The sequence below is a fragment of the Vigna unguiculata genome, chromosome 3 (assembly GCF_037176805.1).
Source record: "Vigna unguiculata cultivar grain cowpea cultivar isolate G323 ecotype 2 chromosome 3, ASM3717680v1, whole genome shotgun sequence".
Classification (NCBI taxonomy): domain Eukaryota; kingdom Viridiplantae; phylum Streptophyta; class Magnoliopsida; order Fabales; family Fabaceae; genus Vigna; species Vigna unguiculata.
The window spans coordinates 21,393,103-21,411,175 of NC_140794.1; the positions used below are offsets into that span (position 1 = coordinate 21,393,103).

General features: G+C 34.6%; 2 protein-coding genes across 4 annotated transcripts; one reads left to right on the forward strand and one right to left on the reverse strand.

The window, feature by feature from the left end:
* Positions 1 to 7,885: 7,885 nt before the first annotated feature.
* On the forward strand, positions 7,886 to 11,042 carry LOC114178917 (Peroxidase superfamily protein). Its single transcript, XM_028065065.2, has 3 exons — positions 7,886 to 8,378; positions 8,469 to 8,669; positions 10,292 to 11,042. Exons 1-3 carry the CDS (start codon positions 8,127 to 8,129, stop codon positions 10,868 to 10,870), a joined length of 1,032 nt encoding a protein of 343 aa, XP_027920866.1. The 5' UTR covers positions 7,886 to 8,126; the 3' UTR covers positions 10,871 to 11,042.
* A 173-nt stretch (positions 11,043 to 11,215) lies between these two features.
* On the reverse strand, positions 11,216 to 17,748 carry SNI1 (negative regulator of systemic acquired resistance (SNI1)). 3 transcript variants are annotated; one of them, XM_028065063.2, is made up of 15 exons: positions 17,447 to 17,748; positions 17,120 to 17,186; positions 16,868 to 16,961; positions 16,698 to 16,766; positions 16,518 to 16,601; positions 14,848 to 14,919; positions 14,064 to 14,133; positions 13,938 to 13,987; positions 13,484 to 13,699; positions 13,326 to 13,396; positions 13,132 to 13,201; positions 12,799 to 12,864; positions 12,520 to 12,672; positions 11,886 to 12,019; positions 11,216 to 11,599 (listed from the first exon to the last, which is right to left on the reverse strand). In XM_028065063.2, the coding sequence occupies exons 1-15, from the start codon at positions 17,559 to 17,561 to the stop codon at positions 11,527 to 11,529; spliced, it is 1,404 nt and encodes a 467-aa protein (XP_027920864.2). In that variant the 5' UTR covers positions 17,562 to 17,748; the 3' UTR covers positions 11,216 to 11,526. The 3 variants fall into 3 exon arrangements, with proteins under 3 accessions (XP_027920864.2, XP_085527611.1, XP_085527612.1); XM_085671485.1 differs by having other exon boundaries at positions 16,868 to 16,944; positions 17,447 to 17,467; XM_085671486.1 differs by lacking the exon at positions 17,447 to 17,748 and adding an exon at positions 17,285 to 17,367.
* Positions 17,749 to 18,073: the final 325 nt, after the last annotated feature.

Sequence of the window (18,073 nt, forward strand, 5' to 3'; positions counted from 1 at the left end):
CAACAATGTGGATGGTGGAGGACGAAGAGGAAGAAGTGAAACCTTAAAGAAAGGTGAAGAAGAAATAAGGTTGCCGCTGCTAGGTCAACGATTTATTCATTTGGGGTGCGGGGGTGCAGGGGTGCAGGGAATCTGATTCCTTTTATTGGAGTGCGTTTTGGGGGTGCAGAGGGGTCTGTGGTTTTGGGGGTGCAGAGGAGTCTGCGGTTTTGGGAGTGCAGAGGGTCTGTGGTGATACAAAGAGAGAGTGAGTTACTTTTAGTTTTTACCGTGAGTTACTTTTAGTTTTTACCGTGGGCAAAGATGGAAATATGTGTTTTTGGTGGTACAATGGAAATATATGTGTTTTTGGGGTACAAGAGAGATAGTTGGAGGTGTAGGGAGAAGGCCTCATTAGACTAAATTTGTATTGCAATCCTGTCCATTATTTATATCACTCCATGGAGTGAAATTAGGGAATGAATGAAAAACAGTATTTTTTTTTTTTATCTTTTCTTATTACGTGAGTGTAGCTCCACTTCGAGTAATAGCAGTTGCCTAACAAATATCTTCCAATTATCAATTTTAATGTGACATCTTTGACTTATTAATTTTAATTGTGACCTCTCCTCACCCCTAATTACTTTTCACGTTCTTAATTTCTGAATGAAAATTGTCATAAATGACTCATTCTTCTTAATATATAGGCTAATTTTTAGTATTGATATCAGAACTTAAATTTAACATTTATGTAATATTTCCACGTAATATTATTTTCATAAAATTTCTACATTATATTGTATTATTTTATGCTGCTGCTTCAAGCCTTCCCCATCAACATATTTCCTTAGCATATGCAAAGTCACTGGTAAAGTACGTCGCATAAACTTAAAAAATGTGAGATTTCATGTATCTCTCATCTATAAAGAGACAACATTGTACTTCCAAACTTACTTTTCTTTTGACAATAGAAACATTTGTACTAGGTGGTGGGATCTTTTTCCTGATTTTATCAAGTTTGAATTTTAGGAGATGAAAATTTACCTAGTTAAAAAATGTTTTTTTTTTAAGTATTGGTTATATCAACTTAGGCTAGAGTTCTCCTTCTTGGTTTCCTCTAGCCCCCTTCCTTGAGTGTTGGCCCAACCTCACTTGAGAGGTTCTCCAAAGACCATTGCCGCACCACTTCTCCTCTCATCTTCTAACTTCTGCATCTTCATCCTTCTCCATGGAAGCTTCATCAATTCTGCATAGCTTCTCCTTGGCTTCCTTACTCTTGAAGATGGACTCATCATGTGGTATCTAGAGCCTTGGTTGATCAAGCTTGACGTCAAGAGATAAGTTCATCTTCCTTGTGGTTTTTCTTTCAATTTTTGTGTTGTTCATCCATTTTTCTTTGTGTTCTTTCATTTTTTGTGTTGTTCTTCCATTTTCTTTGAGTTTTCTTCAAGTTTCCTTCAAATCAACCGAACATCTATGAGTCTACATGAATTCTATGGATTCAAATGGTAGATCTCCATGATTTTTGGTTCACATTTGTTCTTAAGTTCCATTTATTTTTCCAGCAACATTATCTTTGCTTCCTAGTGTGTGTTCTTCATTTTCATTCGGTGGTTTCCATTTATTTTCAGTTTATCATCTTGTGTTTTGTCTTAAGTCATGTTTAAGTGTTTTGTTTCATCTCCATTTTCGTTTCATTTGCTATTTTCTGCATTTTCTTGATGAGAACCAAGCCCTACATCACACAAAAGAGCAATGAACATCAAAGTGATGCTTGTGGATGTGTAAGGCATGTTCTCATTGTTTTTGATCCATTTCACCGATTAGATTCTTGCTTTTGTGTGTTCTATATGTTCTTCTATGATTCATGCTTGATTCTAGATCATAATCAAGTTCATTCTACTTGAATTTCATAGAACATCTTCTCAATTTCCGTTAGCAACTATGCTCCAATCTCTGTTATTAGTTTTCACTGCACGCACACCTACTGTTTGTGATTTATCCTGAACACATGGTTCGAAAAAAGTTTTTTACGATTTTTGCCTCTTAAAGAAGAGAGATAGACGAAAAAAAAAGAATCACTAAAAAAGATTGAGTACAAAAAATATGAAAAATCTGTGAAGTTGAGGCATCAATCAGCATTTTCTGGACTGCCAGTTTCTGGAAAATTCATTTTCAGTGCTGTTTTATGTGCGTTTTGCTGTGTTTTAAGTGCTCTTTGTTGATATAATTCTTGGCTTAGGTGTGTGCTCTATATTGCCGTGAGTTTCCTTAATTTCAAGTGGATTCTTCCCTTCATTTGGCATTGTTGCAATGAGTACTATAAGCTTCATGTTTGAGCACTTCTTTTTCAGATTTTCTCTTCAATTCTAGTGCCATTCTTTAGGTAATTCATTTGAGTTCTTAAGTTGTTTGTTTGCCTTATTTCTAGTTTGTCTTTCTTTGTTAAATCTTTGAGTATGTTTCAACTATATTCCACTTGAGTTTAGCTCTTCTTTCATTTAAGCTTTTCTTGTTTTTTCTTATTGGCTTCTTTGGTTTGGTGTTACATTCTTGGTGGAAGATTTCTTTGGAGGTAACCAAATACTCAAGGTAGCATCCTAGGAGGTGGAAACCAAAGTGGAACTCCAAGCTAAAAGTGAAGTTCACAAAGGAGAAAATTCAAAGCAAACACTTGAGGGAGACACACTTTGGAGGCTGGACCAAGAGCTTGAGAGACATAGCTTGGCATAGCATAGTTTTATTTTGGTTTTTGCTGTTTTGATGTCACGGATTTTATGTAATTTTCTTTCTTTCAGTTTTCTCCTTTCATTTGGCTTAGGTGGGAAAATGCTTTAGAGCAATCCCATCCTTAGCATTTAATTGTAATAGTTTAAGGTGTAGTGTGAGGTTCAAGGGGTTCCAAAGGCCACTTGAATTTTCACTTAGGATTTTCGTCTAGTTTATGTTTTCAGTTTTTATGTTTTCTGCCTTTATGTTTTAAATGTCCAGGTTTTGTGTAATTTGTATGATTGCTTCTATGTTTTAGGTCACCGTGATATCTAGGTGCAAATCTTTAAACACTTAGTTGACCTTTCTTTGGTCATAAGATTTCACATATTTTGGAAGTTGTTTTTCACAATTAAGATCTGTCTTGTTGGGAAATTTTATTGAGAATTTTTGTGAAAGAAATTTAGAGATTTATGGCTAGGAAAGGTTTGGTTTCTAAGTCTGTCCATGAGACTCACCTCCTTTTCCTGGGAACATCTCTAGAAATCTTTTCCTTTATATTCTCTTTAAAATTCCTAAAGTTTCTTTGAAAAAAATTGTTTGATAAGTGTTTTTGGCAAGATGAGTTTTCATTCGTATAGAGGATTGCATTTAGGTAGTCATAGTGAGGATAAAATGCATCATACACATGAGAGTACACCCTTTCTTTGGTGAGGACATAAGTGCATTATCATACATATCTTGGGAGAGGGAAATAGATGATTTGGTGCATTCATTCCATCTTAGACATAATAAATACTACTTTCTTACTTTGTGCATTTCAAGTTTTGTAGGACATGCAAGAGAGTGGTGGGATTATAGGCAGTTTAGAGTGGAAAAAGGAAGAAAATCTCCCATTCAAAATTGGAGTGAGTTGAGAGCATGCATGAGAAGAACATTCATACCACCTTCCTTTGATTTTGATCGTGAGATAGAGAAAAAGAAAATTGAGATAGCAAGAAGGAAGGAGGAAAAACTCACAATACTCTTAAGAGAGATGAAGGAGTTGGAAGAAAAAGAAAAAAAAAAAGAATTCAGAAAAGAGAGCAAAAAGAAAGAGAGAAATTTGAGCAAGAATTAAGAGAAGAAGAGGAAAAGTTGAGAAAACAAAAGGAGGGAGAAAAGAGAATAGAATATGAAGAGGAAAAGGGAGTAAGACAAGAGGCAGAGTTTAAAAGAAATGAGGAAGAGATTGAGAGGAAAGAAATAATGCTTAGGGAAGTAGAGATACAACATCCTACGACTCCTTGCATAGACTTTAAGGGAGTAATTCCATCTTTCAACTCTTCTTTATTAGTCATTAATACTTTGTCTTAACTCTCCCTAAAATTATTTTTCCATCTTCACCAATCATTCCATATTCCTCAAAAGATTTGCAAAAGTCAATCTCTGACTTATAATTACCTTTTTGGACTCAATTAGGTCAAAGTGAAAATCAATGTTTTAGTGAAGTGGGTTTCATTGAAATTATTTCCAAACATAAAATCCCATTGTCATGTGTCTTCGGAAAACATAGTCTACATGATGTCCAGAATTTTAATGAAAATTTATTTGATGATTTTTGTAGATGTGTTTTTTATCCTGGAGGAATCAAGCTTTCAAAGCTGTGGGCCTTAAAGAATCCTCTAGATATGAGGACATATCCTCTTCAAGAGGGAGGGGATGATGAATATCACCCTATAGGGCTTTTCAGCTTGGGCCAATGGCCTGGCCAAGGGATCCACAACAAGAGCAATGGCTAGGAGGATACAAGAGGAATGGGCCTCAAATGCACATACAAGGCCCAAGATGAACTTTACATGGGCCAAGGAAGATGTGAAGACCTAGCCTACAACTCTTTGTTTGTAAATATTAGAATAGGGTTTATTTTTGGACTTTGTATTTTGGGCCTAGTAGAATAGGGTTTTCTTTGGGCCATGTATTGGGCCTTAGAGGAAATTGGGCTTTAGAAGTAATTTTGGACCAAAAAGGGAAATTGGGCCAAATGGGCCAAGAGTAGTGTGTCTACTCTAGAAAAAGCCTAGAAGCTTCTCAAACTTGCTCTCCAAGGATGAGAGTTAGCTTCCCATGGCAAGACAAGTGTGACTTGCTTAGGTGGCAAGTCACACCTCCCACATGCTCCTTTTTGACTCAAAAAAAATTCAACTTTCTAGACTCCTTTTTCCCTCCACTTTTTGAAGACTCCTTGGTCTCATTTTAGCCTATAAATAGAGAGCTTAGGAGCCTTGTATTTTCATTCATGAATATAGTAGAGAAATTCTGTTGAGATGACTCCAGACTCCTCTCTTTTTGTGAATCAACTTAGGCTAGAGTTCTCCTTCTTGGTTTCCTCTAGCCCCCTTCCTTGAGTGTTGGCCCAACCTCACTTGAGAGGTTCTCCAAACACCATTGTCGCACCACTTCTCCTCTCATCTTCTAACTTCCGCATCTTCATCCTTCTCCATGGAAGCTTCATCAATTCTGCATGGCTTCTCCTTGGCTTCCTTACTCTTGAAGATGGACTCATCATGTGGTATCTAGAGCCTTGGTTGATCAAGCTTGACGTCAAGAGATAAGTTCATCTTCCTTGTGGTTTTTCTTTCAATTTTTGTGTTGTTCATCCATTTTTCTTTGTGTTCTTTCATTTTTTGTGTTGTTCTTCCATTTTCTTTGAGTTTTCTTCAAGTTTCCTTCAAATCAACCGAACATCTATGAGTCTACATGAATTCTATGGATTCAAATGGTAGATCTCCATGATTTTTGGTTCACATTTGTTCTTAAGTTCCATTTTCCAGCAACATTATCTTTGCTTCCTAGTGTGTGTTCTTCATTTTCATTCGGTGGTTTCCATTTATTTTTCAGTTTATCATCTTGTGTTTTGTCTTAAGTCATGTTTAAGTGTTTTGTTTCATCTCCATTTTCGTTTCATTTACTATTTTCTGCATTTTCTTGATGAGAACCAAGTCCTACATCACACAAAAGAGCAATGAACATCAAAATGATGCTTGTGGATGTGTAAGCATGTTCTCACTATTTTTGATCCATTTCACCGATTGGATTCTTGCTTTTGTTTGTTCTAGATGTTCTTCTATGATTCATGCTTGATTCTAGATCATAATCAAGTTCATTCTACTTGAATTTCATAGAACATCTTCTCAATTTTCGTGAGCAACTATGCTCCAGTCTCAATATACGTATATATGTTTATATATACATATAAACATATATACGTATATAATATATAATATACATGTATAATAGAAATAATATTTACATATAATATATATATAATATACATATACATATATAATATAATATATATATATATATATATATATATATATAATATAACATATAATATAATATATATATATATATATATATATATAAATATTTTATTTTAATATTTAAAATTTATTAGCGGGTTGGTGAGCCTACCAAGCACAAGGTTCAGAAACAAGATGAAAGATTTTTATTTTTATTATAAATGTTTGTTGTTCAGGACTCACCTTTTGGACTAAATTTGTATTGCAATCCTGTCCATTATTTATATCACTCCATAGAGTGAAATTAAGGAATGAATGAAAAATAGTCCTGTTTTGTGAGTGTAGCTCCACTTCGAGTAATAGCAGTTGCCTAACAAATATATTCTAATTATCAATTTTGATTGTGACATCTTTGACTTATTAATTTTAATTGTGACCTCTCTTCATCCCTAATTACTTTTCACGTTCTTAATTTCTGAATGAAAATTGTCAATAAATGACTCATTCTTCTTAATATATAGGCTAATTTTTAGTATTGATATCAGAACTTAAATTTAACATTTATGTAATTTTTAGTCTTGATATCAGAACATAAATTTAACATTTATGTAATATTTCCACGCAATATTATTTTCATAAAATTTCTACATCATATTGTATTATTTTATGCTGCTGCTTCAAGCCTTCTCCCATCAACATATTTCCTTAGCATATGCAAAATCACTGGTAAAGTACGTGGCATAAACTTAAAAAATGTGAGATTTCATGTATCTCTCATCTATAAAGAGACAACATTGTACTTCCAAACTTACTTTTCTTTTGACATTAGAAACATTTGTACTAGGTGGTGGGATCTTTTTCCTGATTTTATCAAGTTTGAATTTTAGGAGATGAAAATTTACCTAGTTAAAAAAAAGGTTTTTTGAGTATTGGTTATATTTTATTATTTTGTATGATTTTATCAACATTCATTCTCACGTGACACTCCAACGATTGAAACAAACAGTTGAACCCAAAAGAAAGTGGAGGGTAGGAGGCCCCACTGAAAACCCGAATCACGTTCACTTCACACACTCATCAATGGCCACAAGCTTAATGAATGAATGAATGAATTTGGTGAGACGGTTCTCCAGCTTTTTAATGCAATCACAGCATAAGGCTACCCACACTTAAAACCAACCTGAAAAAGCAAAAGCAACACAGAATTTGCACCCAAAGGATGGAGAAATCAGTAAACAAAGATTAATTACTATTAAGAGCTTCATTTATTTATAAATTATAATCTAGTGCCTTTTTTGGCTGCACATGTTTTGCATTAAATAACTCATGCAATGGCTGCACCGATGTCATGTTGTGGGGTTCACGCTTCACTCACTCAATTACTGCTCCACCCTGCTTTCTACATTCAAAAATCCTACTTTTATATTATTCTTTACTCGATTACGTTTTACCGTGGTGTACAAAAAAGGTAGAGTTAGACAGCGTAACTTGCACATGTCGTTATCTTTTGCAAAAATTTGGTACTGTTTTAAATTTCAATTTTTGCAACTCTGTTACATTACAATTGTAATTTTGTTAATTGCTAAAATATGAATAAAAGTTCGATAATTTATGCTAGGTGGGAGGTACCCATCAATCAAGAGTCATGAACGATCAAGAACAAATGCATATACACACACACATGTGAATGAATCTAATCATCACGTTTCTTTTACCAAAAATTGAGGTACTCACAAGGGTAGTTTATGAAGTTATTCTTTAATATTTTTCCTGTTTTACTGTTCTGGCAATTTGCAAAGCACGGTTTTGCTGTGATTATTTCCACGTATAGAAAGTTGAAGCATAATAAAAAGTGACATAATGAATCTAGGTAGACATGTTTGAAGCAAAAATGTGGTGTTTTCAGGTGGGTGGACTTGAAGAATATTTTAAAGGGATGTGTTGTTGATTTTACAAATATCCTTTATTGAGGTGTCAGAAACTTTCTGCACAATTAATTCAGCATCGTTTCACGGGAATTGATTCCCTTTAATATTTAAACCCCCATGTTTTTGATTCGACAAACAAAGCATCCCATTTTCCCATACACCAAAACATTCGACCCTGTTGATCTTCTAAACTACTCTCCTTTTCTTTGTCCTAAACTGCCCCATCATGTTTCCACCTTCTTTTTCACTACTATTCACTTCTCTCTTTGTGTTCTTCGTTTTGATGAGTGGAAGTTTTTGCTTAGGCACACATGCCAACACTACACGCACCCCTCGCCAACTCTCACTAAATTATTATGCGAAATCATGCCCCCAGCTAGAACAGCTTGTTGGTTCAGTCACTTCTCAGCAATTCAAACAATCACCTGTCTCTGCTCCTGCCACCATTCGCCTCCTCTTCCACGATTGCTTCGTAGGGGTAAGGCCAATTCCATGCATGAATCCCAGTAACGATTTTCTAGATTCTAACAATTTTGAACCAATAACACAAAATGTTAGTGGAGTGCAGGGGTGTGATGCGTCAATTTTAATAGCATCAAAGGGTGGAAGCAAGGAGTTGGCAGAGAAGGATGCAGAGGATAACAGAGACTTGAAGGTGGAAGGTTTTGAGACAGTGAGAAAAGCTAAGGAAGTAGTGGAGAAAAAGTGCCCTGGTGTGGTGTCATGTGCGGATATTCTTGTAATTGCAGCCAGAGATTATGTTCACCTCGTAAGTTCTTTCACTTTTCTTTCTTGCCATTCATTCCCATCATTCTTATCACTTTAATTCTATGCGTTTTTAACACTCTATTAATCACACATCATTCATTGCTTGAAAGTTCACATGCAATACAATTTCAAAGCATGTGTAGTTTTGGTGCACTGAAATTAAGGACTTTTTAAGAAAGAAATCCACATTATGTTTATCCCCTTTTGTTTTCTGAGTGGTTCTTCGGATTTTCTTTCCTTTTACTAATATGCATATTCTGTGTTTCTTACATCTTTTGCTTCCAATACCAAAAATGTTATAAATTTTATAGCCTTATGGTACAAGTGAAAAGGTGTCCTAGATTTAATCTACCGTATCTGTCTACCACTTATCATCACATTAAATCTTATATAATTAATGTCTAACGAAATTGGGTATTAATTGGTGGAAAGAGCTTTACACTGTAGAATGAAAAGGAAAATAGAGAAAGAAAATATAGCCATTTTTTTTTTCTGAACAAACCCCAAAAAGCTAATGACAATGTTTAAGAATAAATATGGCTCTAGAAAAAAAGAAAAAAGAGATGCGATGCAAAGGGTGTTTGGTTATGTATCTCTAATTGCAATTTTGTAGCAATTAGCAGAGTGGGTGTTTTTTCATTCATTACGGATTCTGAATAAATTCAATTTAAATTTGTTTCCATATGATCATGATGAATTGCTCAGTATTATTTGGGCACAATATGCTAGAGTCCAAAACAGCCTAACTTTTGTACTTATATGTTTGGATTATTTGGGCACCAGACACAACGCTGCGTCTTAATCTTAGGTCTAAGTTTTTGTGTTGTCCTTTTCTGTGGCATAAAACATTGATATATGAACAAATTTCGCACCATCGGTAGTAAAGTTAATTATATATTTGTTCTATAATTTACATGTTTATAGACAAATATATTTTAACTTGGTATTTTTTTAATGAAGTTTAAAAGTTGACCAGACCAAATTTTATTAGTTGTTTTGACGACTTTTCATTTTCAACCAAACCAAACCGTGTCTAATGAATAGTTAAGAAACTTGAATTTAAATTTAATTAAAGACAATGTAGGGGGATGCCACTCAGTTATTGTTATTTTAAAATTGAATAGGAAAAGTAATCTCATTTCCACAATTCGTCACCTAAATTTGTTGCATCAAGAACTTTGTTTAATGGTGTGCTAGCTAATTATAAAAGGCTTCGGCGTTTCTGTTTTATCAAACTAAATAAATTTGTCATATTCAAATCATTATCTCTGATAAGTATGATAAAAATGTGGCTAACCATGTGATTCCTTTATATTTTAATGCACATTTCTTCCGAATAGTTACTGTTTCTTTTAAAGATTTCAATGATGTCAAGGCAACATTTGTTATCACGAATCTTATCCGTTCATAAACCCAGCATTATTATATAATAAAATACTTAATGTTAAAAAGCTTGCAAGTGGTAGGCAACTTTTTGTTTTTATCTAATTGCTACCGTAAGTGACAAGATTGTCACATTAAAAACAGTAAGTTACTACCCATTTGTGTTTATGGTGATGTCTTATCGAATAAAATTTAGACGCATTACAATAAGGTGTGAGAGTTAAATTTATGGAATGATAGGCAGGAGGGCCATATTACCCTGTGAAGAAGGGGAGATGGGACGGAAAGATATCAACGGCATCAAGGGTGGCATCCAACATTCCTCGTGCAAACTCGACCGTGGATCAACTCATCAAACTGTTCAATTCCAAGGGGCTAACCACACGGGACCTTGTAGCCCTATCGGGGGCCCACACGATTGGGTTTGCGCATTGCAAGAACTTCGTGGCCCGTCTCTACAGTTACAGAGGCAAGGGCCAACCGGACCCAGACATGGATCCCAAACTCCTACACGCACTTAGAATGTACTGTCCAAACTTCGGTGGAAACTCCGACATCGTTGCCCCTTTTGACGCCACTACGCCTTTCTTGTTTGACCATGCCTATTATGGCAACTTGCAACAAAAGATGGGCTTGTTGGCCTCTGACCAGGCTCTGGCCTTCGACCCACGAACCAAGCCTATTGTCCTAGAATTTGCCAAGGATAACCGCAACTTTTTCCAAGCTTTTGTCGCGGCCATGGACAAATTGAGTTTAATCAAAGTGGTACGAGGGGCAAGGCACGGGGAGAAACGTAGAGATTGTTCCATGCACATCTGAGCAATTCTCGTCAATACAAATTTACACAATTCTTGCATTTATAACTCATACCAGACAACATCAATGCAACTCTAACCACGTTTCACACTGCATTGTACAGTTATAAATGCAATAGTTGTTCGGACATTATTATTTCTCAAGATTAATCTTTTCTTTTTTCTTTTTCTTTTCATTTCACTTTTTGCAATTCTACTTTCTCTAGTCAGTGTTGTAGTTAACAGGTTTTTTACAAGTATTGCTTGTGTTACATTAGGAGAATAGGTTTGAAATTATGTTTTTGTTTTTTATCTTCAAGAAAACCAATGCTATTTGTATATAGTGGAAAATGGTTGAAAGCCAACGAGGTAAATTGCAGAAGTTTCATGAAGGTTGAAATATATACGAATTATGTATGTACATAAATTTGTTGTATGCAAATAAAAATATAATGCATGAAAACAAGAATGACGTTAACTTAGAAGTTCCATTAGCCGAAGGATCTTAGGAGATGAGATGGAAAAGCAAGAGACATGCCGCAACCATTTAACAAAACTGGCTACAAAGGCATCAATTCTGAATAAACAGTGAATTCATGAAATCAAAAGCAGTTATTATTGGGCAGAATGAGTTGATCCTGTATTTACCAAGCGGAATTAGTGATGAAGTTACTTGCACTCCTATGATTTAGCGGCCATAATAGTTGCTGCAGTAAATAGTGCCTCTTTTCCAATCGACAATATCTCCATATGCCTACACCATGACAAATATCAAATTAGAAAATTGTCAACATCGTGAACAGAAGAAAGACTTCACGGGTCTCCTCCACCCACCAAAAATAAGAGAATTATAGGATCAGCTCAAAGTTTTGGTAATATTCAAGCATGGAAAGAAATTAGTGTAGTTTTATGTACCAATAGTAAATGCAAATTTTAAACTTTTTGTAAGTTAATAAAATACGATCAACAGTCATGATATACCAAAACACAAATGAAAAGTACGCAAGCAATGTGAATTAAAATCCTAATGGTTCCCTTACGCATCCGTGCTTCTAAAATCATTAAAAGCAGAGATAAAATTCTGGCACAAATCCACAAGAGCACCGACTCCCCCTTCTTTGTCACCAGAAATGTTGGCATCAGCATTTCCATTTGACAATATTGACAATTGAGCCTGAAAGCCAATAAAAACACATTTCAAAAAGGAATTAGATTTTCAAGGAGTGTGAATTAATACTTTAGCTTCTCAAATGCTTCATTGACTAGTTTCATATTCAAAAAATTCAGATGACAAAACCTCTAGTTCGTCTCTCTATCCCATGTGATCGGTATCCCACCCTTAGGAATAAGGAAACTCTCTGTCTATTATGGTTTGTTTGACTTTAATTATGACATTCTTCTTCGTTTCTGTTCTTTGTTTCTTCTTTAGAAAGATTACAAATTTGTTAGGAATACGGACCACTAATTAGGATAGTTACCATATGTATGTTAAGAGGTTAGCCAGTTACATATGATGGAGATTGTAAGAGGGGAAATACTGTTTATGTTGTATTATTTTGCAGATTTAGTTTTCTCTTCGTGAAAGGATCAATCTTTGTATTCCTTTTGTTTATGATAGTATTTCTACATGTTGAAATCAATATATATTCATTGATTCCTGAATAAGACAAGTACCTGAAAACCATGGGCCAGAAGGAATTGAATTACATCTACACCAATTTTTTTCATTAAGCTCTTAGTGCCAGTTTTATTTGAAAAGCATTTCAAAGCCCCACCAAATGTTGCATCTTCAATATAATCACTTGACTTACGAGTGCGAACGGAAGGCTGCAATTTTGTATAAAACAAAGATAGTTAAATCAAGAGATTATCAAAAAAGCTACTACCATACAACTAATAGAGCCTCCCTTTCAGAAGGAGGAAAGTATACCATTAAGTCCACCTTTAGATTACCTTGGTTATGTATTTCCACAGATACTGCACAACTATTTCCAGCTTCAACTTCGGTTCACTGAAGGTCTGAAGAGATTCTCATGAAAAGCAGAAGAAACTGTTATCCACTAGATAATTCCCCCAAAAAGTGACTTGAAATTGGAATTGGAAAGTAACTACACAAGTAGGACGTGTCAAGTCAACCAATAATACACTATTATGTGGCAAACCCCCGAATCCTATGTATGTAATTCATCTAGTCGTGTATACAGACAGTTATGAACAATGAAAGAGAGGTGGGTGAGAGGAATAGAGAGGGAAAGGGCACAGACAGTAATTGTGTTTGGGAGCAACCTTGAAAAAAAGAGGGACACTATCTTTGTTGTAAGCTAGTTCATCAAGAATTATCTCCATCAAAGGTGTTCTGCACCAATTGCACCAAAATACAATATTATTAAATGTATGTTATCAAAAGAATTTGACCTATAAAGAAACAAGAAAATCAACTCAAAGTTTCCACTTTGTAAAGAAACAAAATTACAAGTTACCTTGGACTGTCTGCTCTTGTAGTGTGACCTTCCATATCTGCTTTCTTCCTTGCCATATCAAGGTTCATAATCTAAAATCACTCAGAATGTAAGAAAAAAACAGAACACTTGTTTGATGTTTACGCAAATAAAATGAATAAAATTGTTCAGGAACTTACCATCACTAGAAGTTTCTCCATTGAAACACATGTGTCCTTTAATACTCCAAATAAAGAAAGAGACAATGCAACATGACAATTTCTGGATAACTTAGATTTAGAACTTTGTTGAAGCTCCAAATGTTTACTGAATTCACCTTGAAGAAGTTGAGATAGTTGACAAATAATTGTCAAGCAATCCTTCATCAAGCTTTTGTAATTTATTTTCCTAGATCCCTGCCAAAACAACATAAAACATATATTTTGGCAAAAAACCAAAAGGGAAAGGAAAGTTTTCAAGGTGATGGAGTCAAGATGCATAAATATCCCATCAACAGGACAAATGGAAAAAAGAGTACAAGAGTATCAGTTTTCACATAGCACCATAATCAATATGTTTGATTGTTAATTGGTTACGCAAAAAATCTTCTTTTACACAGTATGATCAGTATAGTTTTGGCATAAAAACAAATACCAGTAGCAGGCTAAGCAAAGACTCCCTCTGCATGTTCCATTCCGAGGATGCTGCAATAAAATAGATAGAATAAGTATTTTGCTAAGGCATGGTGATAGCAGAGATGAGTTTAACTTCATACATTACCGTTGCGAGGTATAAAATCATCCTCAAAAACAATGACAAGGTACTGGAAGAGTAACATGTTCCTCAAGGGCTGCAGCAAGATTATGCAAAGATATTAAACACCCATCCACCTTGTTAGGAACCAAGAAACCAAAATCCTAACACACAACACCTACTCTGCTACTAACACAGAGTAACCGAAAGAGTTTGGATTTCTTTACATCACTTGTAGCAACACACACACACACCTGGGTAAACAAAATTACCCCCAAAAAGAGCACCGTCCTTTTGACTCTGGAAAATCCCAGTACATCAATGTAAAAAGCATAAGCTGAAAAAATAAACACTACAAGAGAGGACCTGTTTATTAGGCTAAATAGCATACTAACTACCTGTTACAACTAATTACAACAATTCAACCTCTTTTTACTTCTTTTATAATAGACCGGTAAAGGTCGTTCCAACTTCTTTTTGTCCTATGACCACCTCTAACACACTGACACAGAGAGCATATCAAATGAGGAGTCTTTCTGAGTGTAGAAGAGAAAATATTGATCATTAGATTTCACTGATCAAGATTGAAACATAAAAGTCGTGTGACTATCCATGATGATTTTACAACTAAGTTTGTTCTTCTAACTAACAAAAATGACAATAACACTCTCATAATAAGGTCCTATAACACATACACATAATAAACTCAGCAGGAATGAAAATTTACCAGATTGAATCTACTCTCTAACGATAAATGTATAACAAATATACACAAAATTCTAGATAGGAATTATAACATTGGTGAACTAACCTCCATGTTGGCTGCTTGCAATTTGCTCCCAGATATTATTTCAGCAACGTCTTCAATCAGGAGCTGAAAGCTCTAAGTAGGTGGAAAACGTAAAGAACAAAAATGTGTAAGAACTCAATATCAAAATGCAATTTAACAGAAATACATCTGAGAGAACCTAGTTAATGCTAAATTTTATAAACAAAATTATATAAAATTAAAAATATATATTAGTTCAGTGAACTGCAGTGCCTTTATTATCAATTATAAAACTTCTGTTGAAAATGTGAGTGCGTCCTTTCTTATATTCATTGTAGTAAGTATTGTACGATTCACGATACGAATCGTACGATACGAAACGATTCATGTCCCTGGCGATACGAATCGTGAATTGTATCGTGAGTTGTATCATTTTTACTCCCGTATCGTACTTGTATCGTACGATACGAGTTCGAATCGTGTGAATCATGATTCGATTCACGATACGAATTTACCCCAAATTGAAGCCCTAATTTTTCCCCCCTTTATTTTTCGCACATTGAAACTAATTAATGTTACTTATTAAGGTTAGTGTACTCGAAAACATGTTCTCCTCCTTGCCTCTTGTGATCACGTCATCTCTATTTGTTGCGGTGGTCGCACAATGGAAAGTGTTGGTTGCACGGTGTTGTGGTGGTGGTTCCGTATCATCTCGTGCATGCCTTTGTTCGTTTGTTCAGTGGGTTTGAGCTTCTGTGTTTGTAGTACAGTGGGGGATACAAGGATACAAGGAGCAAACACTTATTTTTTGGATGGCTATAATGCATAATTTTTTTAGTAGCATATAACTATAGTTGAAGGAATCTTATGCAGCAACCACATTGTTTTTTGAAGGCCATGTTGTTGAAATTATGAAACTTTGTGGTAGATAAACATAGATACAACTACTCTATTTTGATTATGAGATTGTTTTGTTATTAATTTTCTCTTTACATATTTATCTATCTTATATATTTAAGTATAAACTGCATTCTTTTAATGTTTATAAAATGTTTATGAATCGTACGATTCACGATACGATTCACGATCCAAAATTTAAGCTCTCTGATACACGATACGATTCACGATTCAACTACCATGCTTATATTATGCAACAAAACAAAAGTTAGTATAGATTACCTAAAGTGAAGTCACATACTTAGATAACTTTAGAAATAGAATGAATTTCTACAAAACATGTAAAAGGTGAACATAAGTGATCTCCTATATTACTGGTACATTTAACCATGTGCATGGCAATTTCAGAGAAATGTTTTGAGAAACGGTTTGGAAATTGGAATTTTGTAGACAAAGAGAGGTATTGTTATAGAATAAATTAAAGCTATATAGTTCAACTATAGCAATCACACAAGCAGGCTCTTAATAGATTATCACAAATTTTGTAACGATAAAAAAGAAACAACATAAAAGTATTATAAAAATAAGAGATAAAGAGAAAATGTTTGGAAAAATAAGTAATTCTATATTGCACTTTTAAATTTTTAAATGCATTAGAGCAATAAATTTGCCAAGACAAGCTAATAAATACTTCTATTATTTTAGTTTAGCTCACATAAGGATAGAAAAAAATGCAATCATGGCAGAAGAAATTGTTACGATTAAATGAAAGAACTAAAAAACTAAAGGAGAAAATACAGAAGAAATAAGCTCACAGAGGGGTCAAGGGGTCCACTAGACTGTTTGTCCCCTGCTTCAGCAGTGCCATTATCCAGGCAATCAATAAATGGAGACCATGCCTGACAGATAATATTTCATATTTGCAAATAAGTTCAATTAACTAACCCAGAATAGAACAAAAATAACATACTGAGATGACTTATATTTATGTGTACCTCTTTAACCGCAACCAATTTCGATGGAGAGTTAGACGACGATCGGGATAAATACACACGAGGGAAGTGCTAAACCCGAAAAGAAGTCACAGATGTAAAGGGGTATCAGTTACAATCAGGGCCTATGAATACCAAGATAGAATGTCATGTCTCAAGTTGCATTCAAATACCTTGTCTAAATCTACCAGAAGCTTATAACTTCCCACAATAATTTCTAGAGAGTTCCCTGTCCTCAGCATGTGGAAGACTGCCCCAAAAATTTTTCTGGAGATTAAGCCTCAGTGAACAGTATTAGACACAAAACGCAATTTACTCTCCCAAAACAAAACCTGCCTACGGAGAATAGACCATGATCGTGGAAAAGAACAGAACTGGGGGTATCACAGTTTTAGGAGTTCACACATTGATATAAAAACACTTACGAAGTGGGTGGTTTTCCATATTCAGGCCCAATTGAAGATGCGCGAACAACATCAAGAAAAGCAATTCCTGCACATACGAACCATAGAAGCAAAAATAACTCGTTTTAGTCATTTAAAATTCGTATATATTATTGTTTTTCGAAAGAAACCCAAACCAAATTGTACTCAAGTTCGAATTTTCCGGTCACCCCAACGTTCAATTAGCTAAAGCACATCGATTTTCCTTGTGGGCACGAACGTGGTGGAAAGATGAAGTGAAAATGGGGAGAAAAACCAAACCTAACAATATTATATAAAAAAAGACAAAGAAAAAAGGGTTTTTCGTACGGTCATCGAGGGCATCTTGGTGAGGATCCTTAGTTTCGGATGCATCAAACATGGCCAACATGTTATCATCGATCCCTGCTCTGTTCCATCTTTCACTATTGCTAGGGTTCACCATATCCGCACTCACTTTTGCCAATTCACAAACAGAAAAAAAAAAAAATACTGCTAGAGTTTCATGAGCGCAAACTATATATTCCCGCCAAAATTTGGCGAAGACTTATGGGACTGGTTACCAGATAGGACATTTCTTCCTCCACCCCTATAATTTCACCGTGCACCCATGCGTGATTATATGACCAATTTATCTTTATTTTCTTTCCTGCAACATCACCGTATTCTTTCTGCAAATTCCTTAATAGGGCTCTATTTTTTTAACGTGGTTTTACCTTGGTGTAATTTATTTTAGAGTTATACTGTAAATCCAAAATATAAATTTGTATTTTTAAATACATAATTTAAAATATAAATTTGTATTTTAAATTATATTCCGAATTATACATCTTAATATATAAAACTTGATGGAATACAAATAAATCAAATCCGTATAGCATTTAGGGTTATGTAAATTAAAATGTATTTTTATTTTATATTTTAGAATGTACAGTTTGAAATACAACTTTGAATTTT

What these genes read in the sequence shown, in the direction of transcription:
- LOC114178917 (XM_028065065.2), top strand. Translation starts at nt 8,127, where the DNA reads ATGTTTCCACCTTCTTTTTCACTACTATTCACTTCTCTCTTTGTGTTC. An exon ending in TCCACGATTGCTTCGTAGGG is followed by an intron (nt 8,379 to 8,468) that starts GTAAGGCCAATT and finishes AGTGGAGTGCAG; the next exon opens with GGGTGTGATGCGTCAATTTT. An exon ending in CCAGAGATTATGTTCACCTC is followed by an intron (nt 8,670 to 10,291) that starts GTAAGTTCTTTC and finishes ATGGAATGATAG; the next exon opens with GCAGGAGGGCCATATTACCC.
- SNI1 (XM_028065063.2), bottom strand. Translation starts at nt 17,561, where the DNA reads ATGGTGAACCCTAGCAATAGTGAAAGATGGAACAGAGCAGGGATCGAT. An exon ending in TGTGGAAATACATAACCAAG is followed by an intron (nt 12,673 to 12,798) that starts GTAATCTAAAGG and finishes ACAAAATTGCAG; the next exon opens with CCTTCCGTTCGCACTCGTAA. An exon ending in GATTTTAGAAGCACGGATGC is followed by an intron (nt 11,600 to 11,885) that starts GTAAGGGAACCA and finishes GTCATGGTGTAG; the next exon opens with GCATATGGAGATATTGTCGA.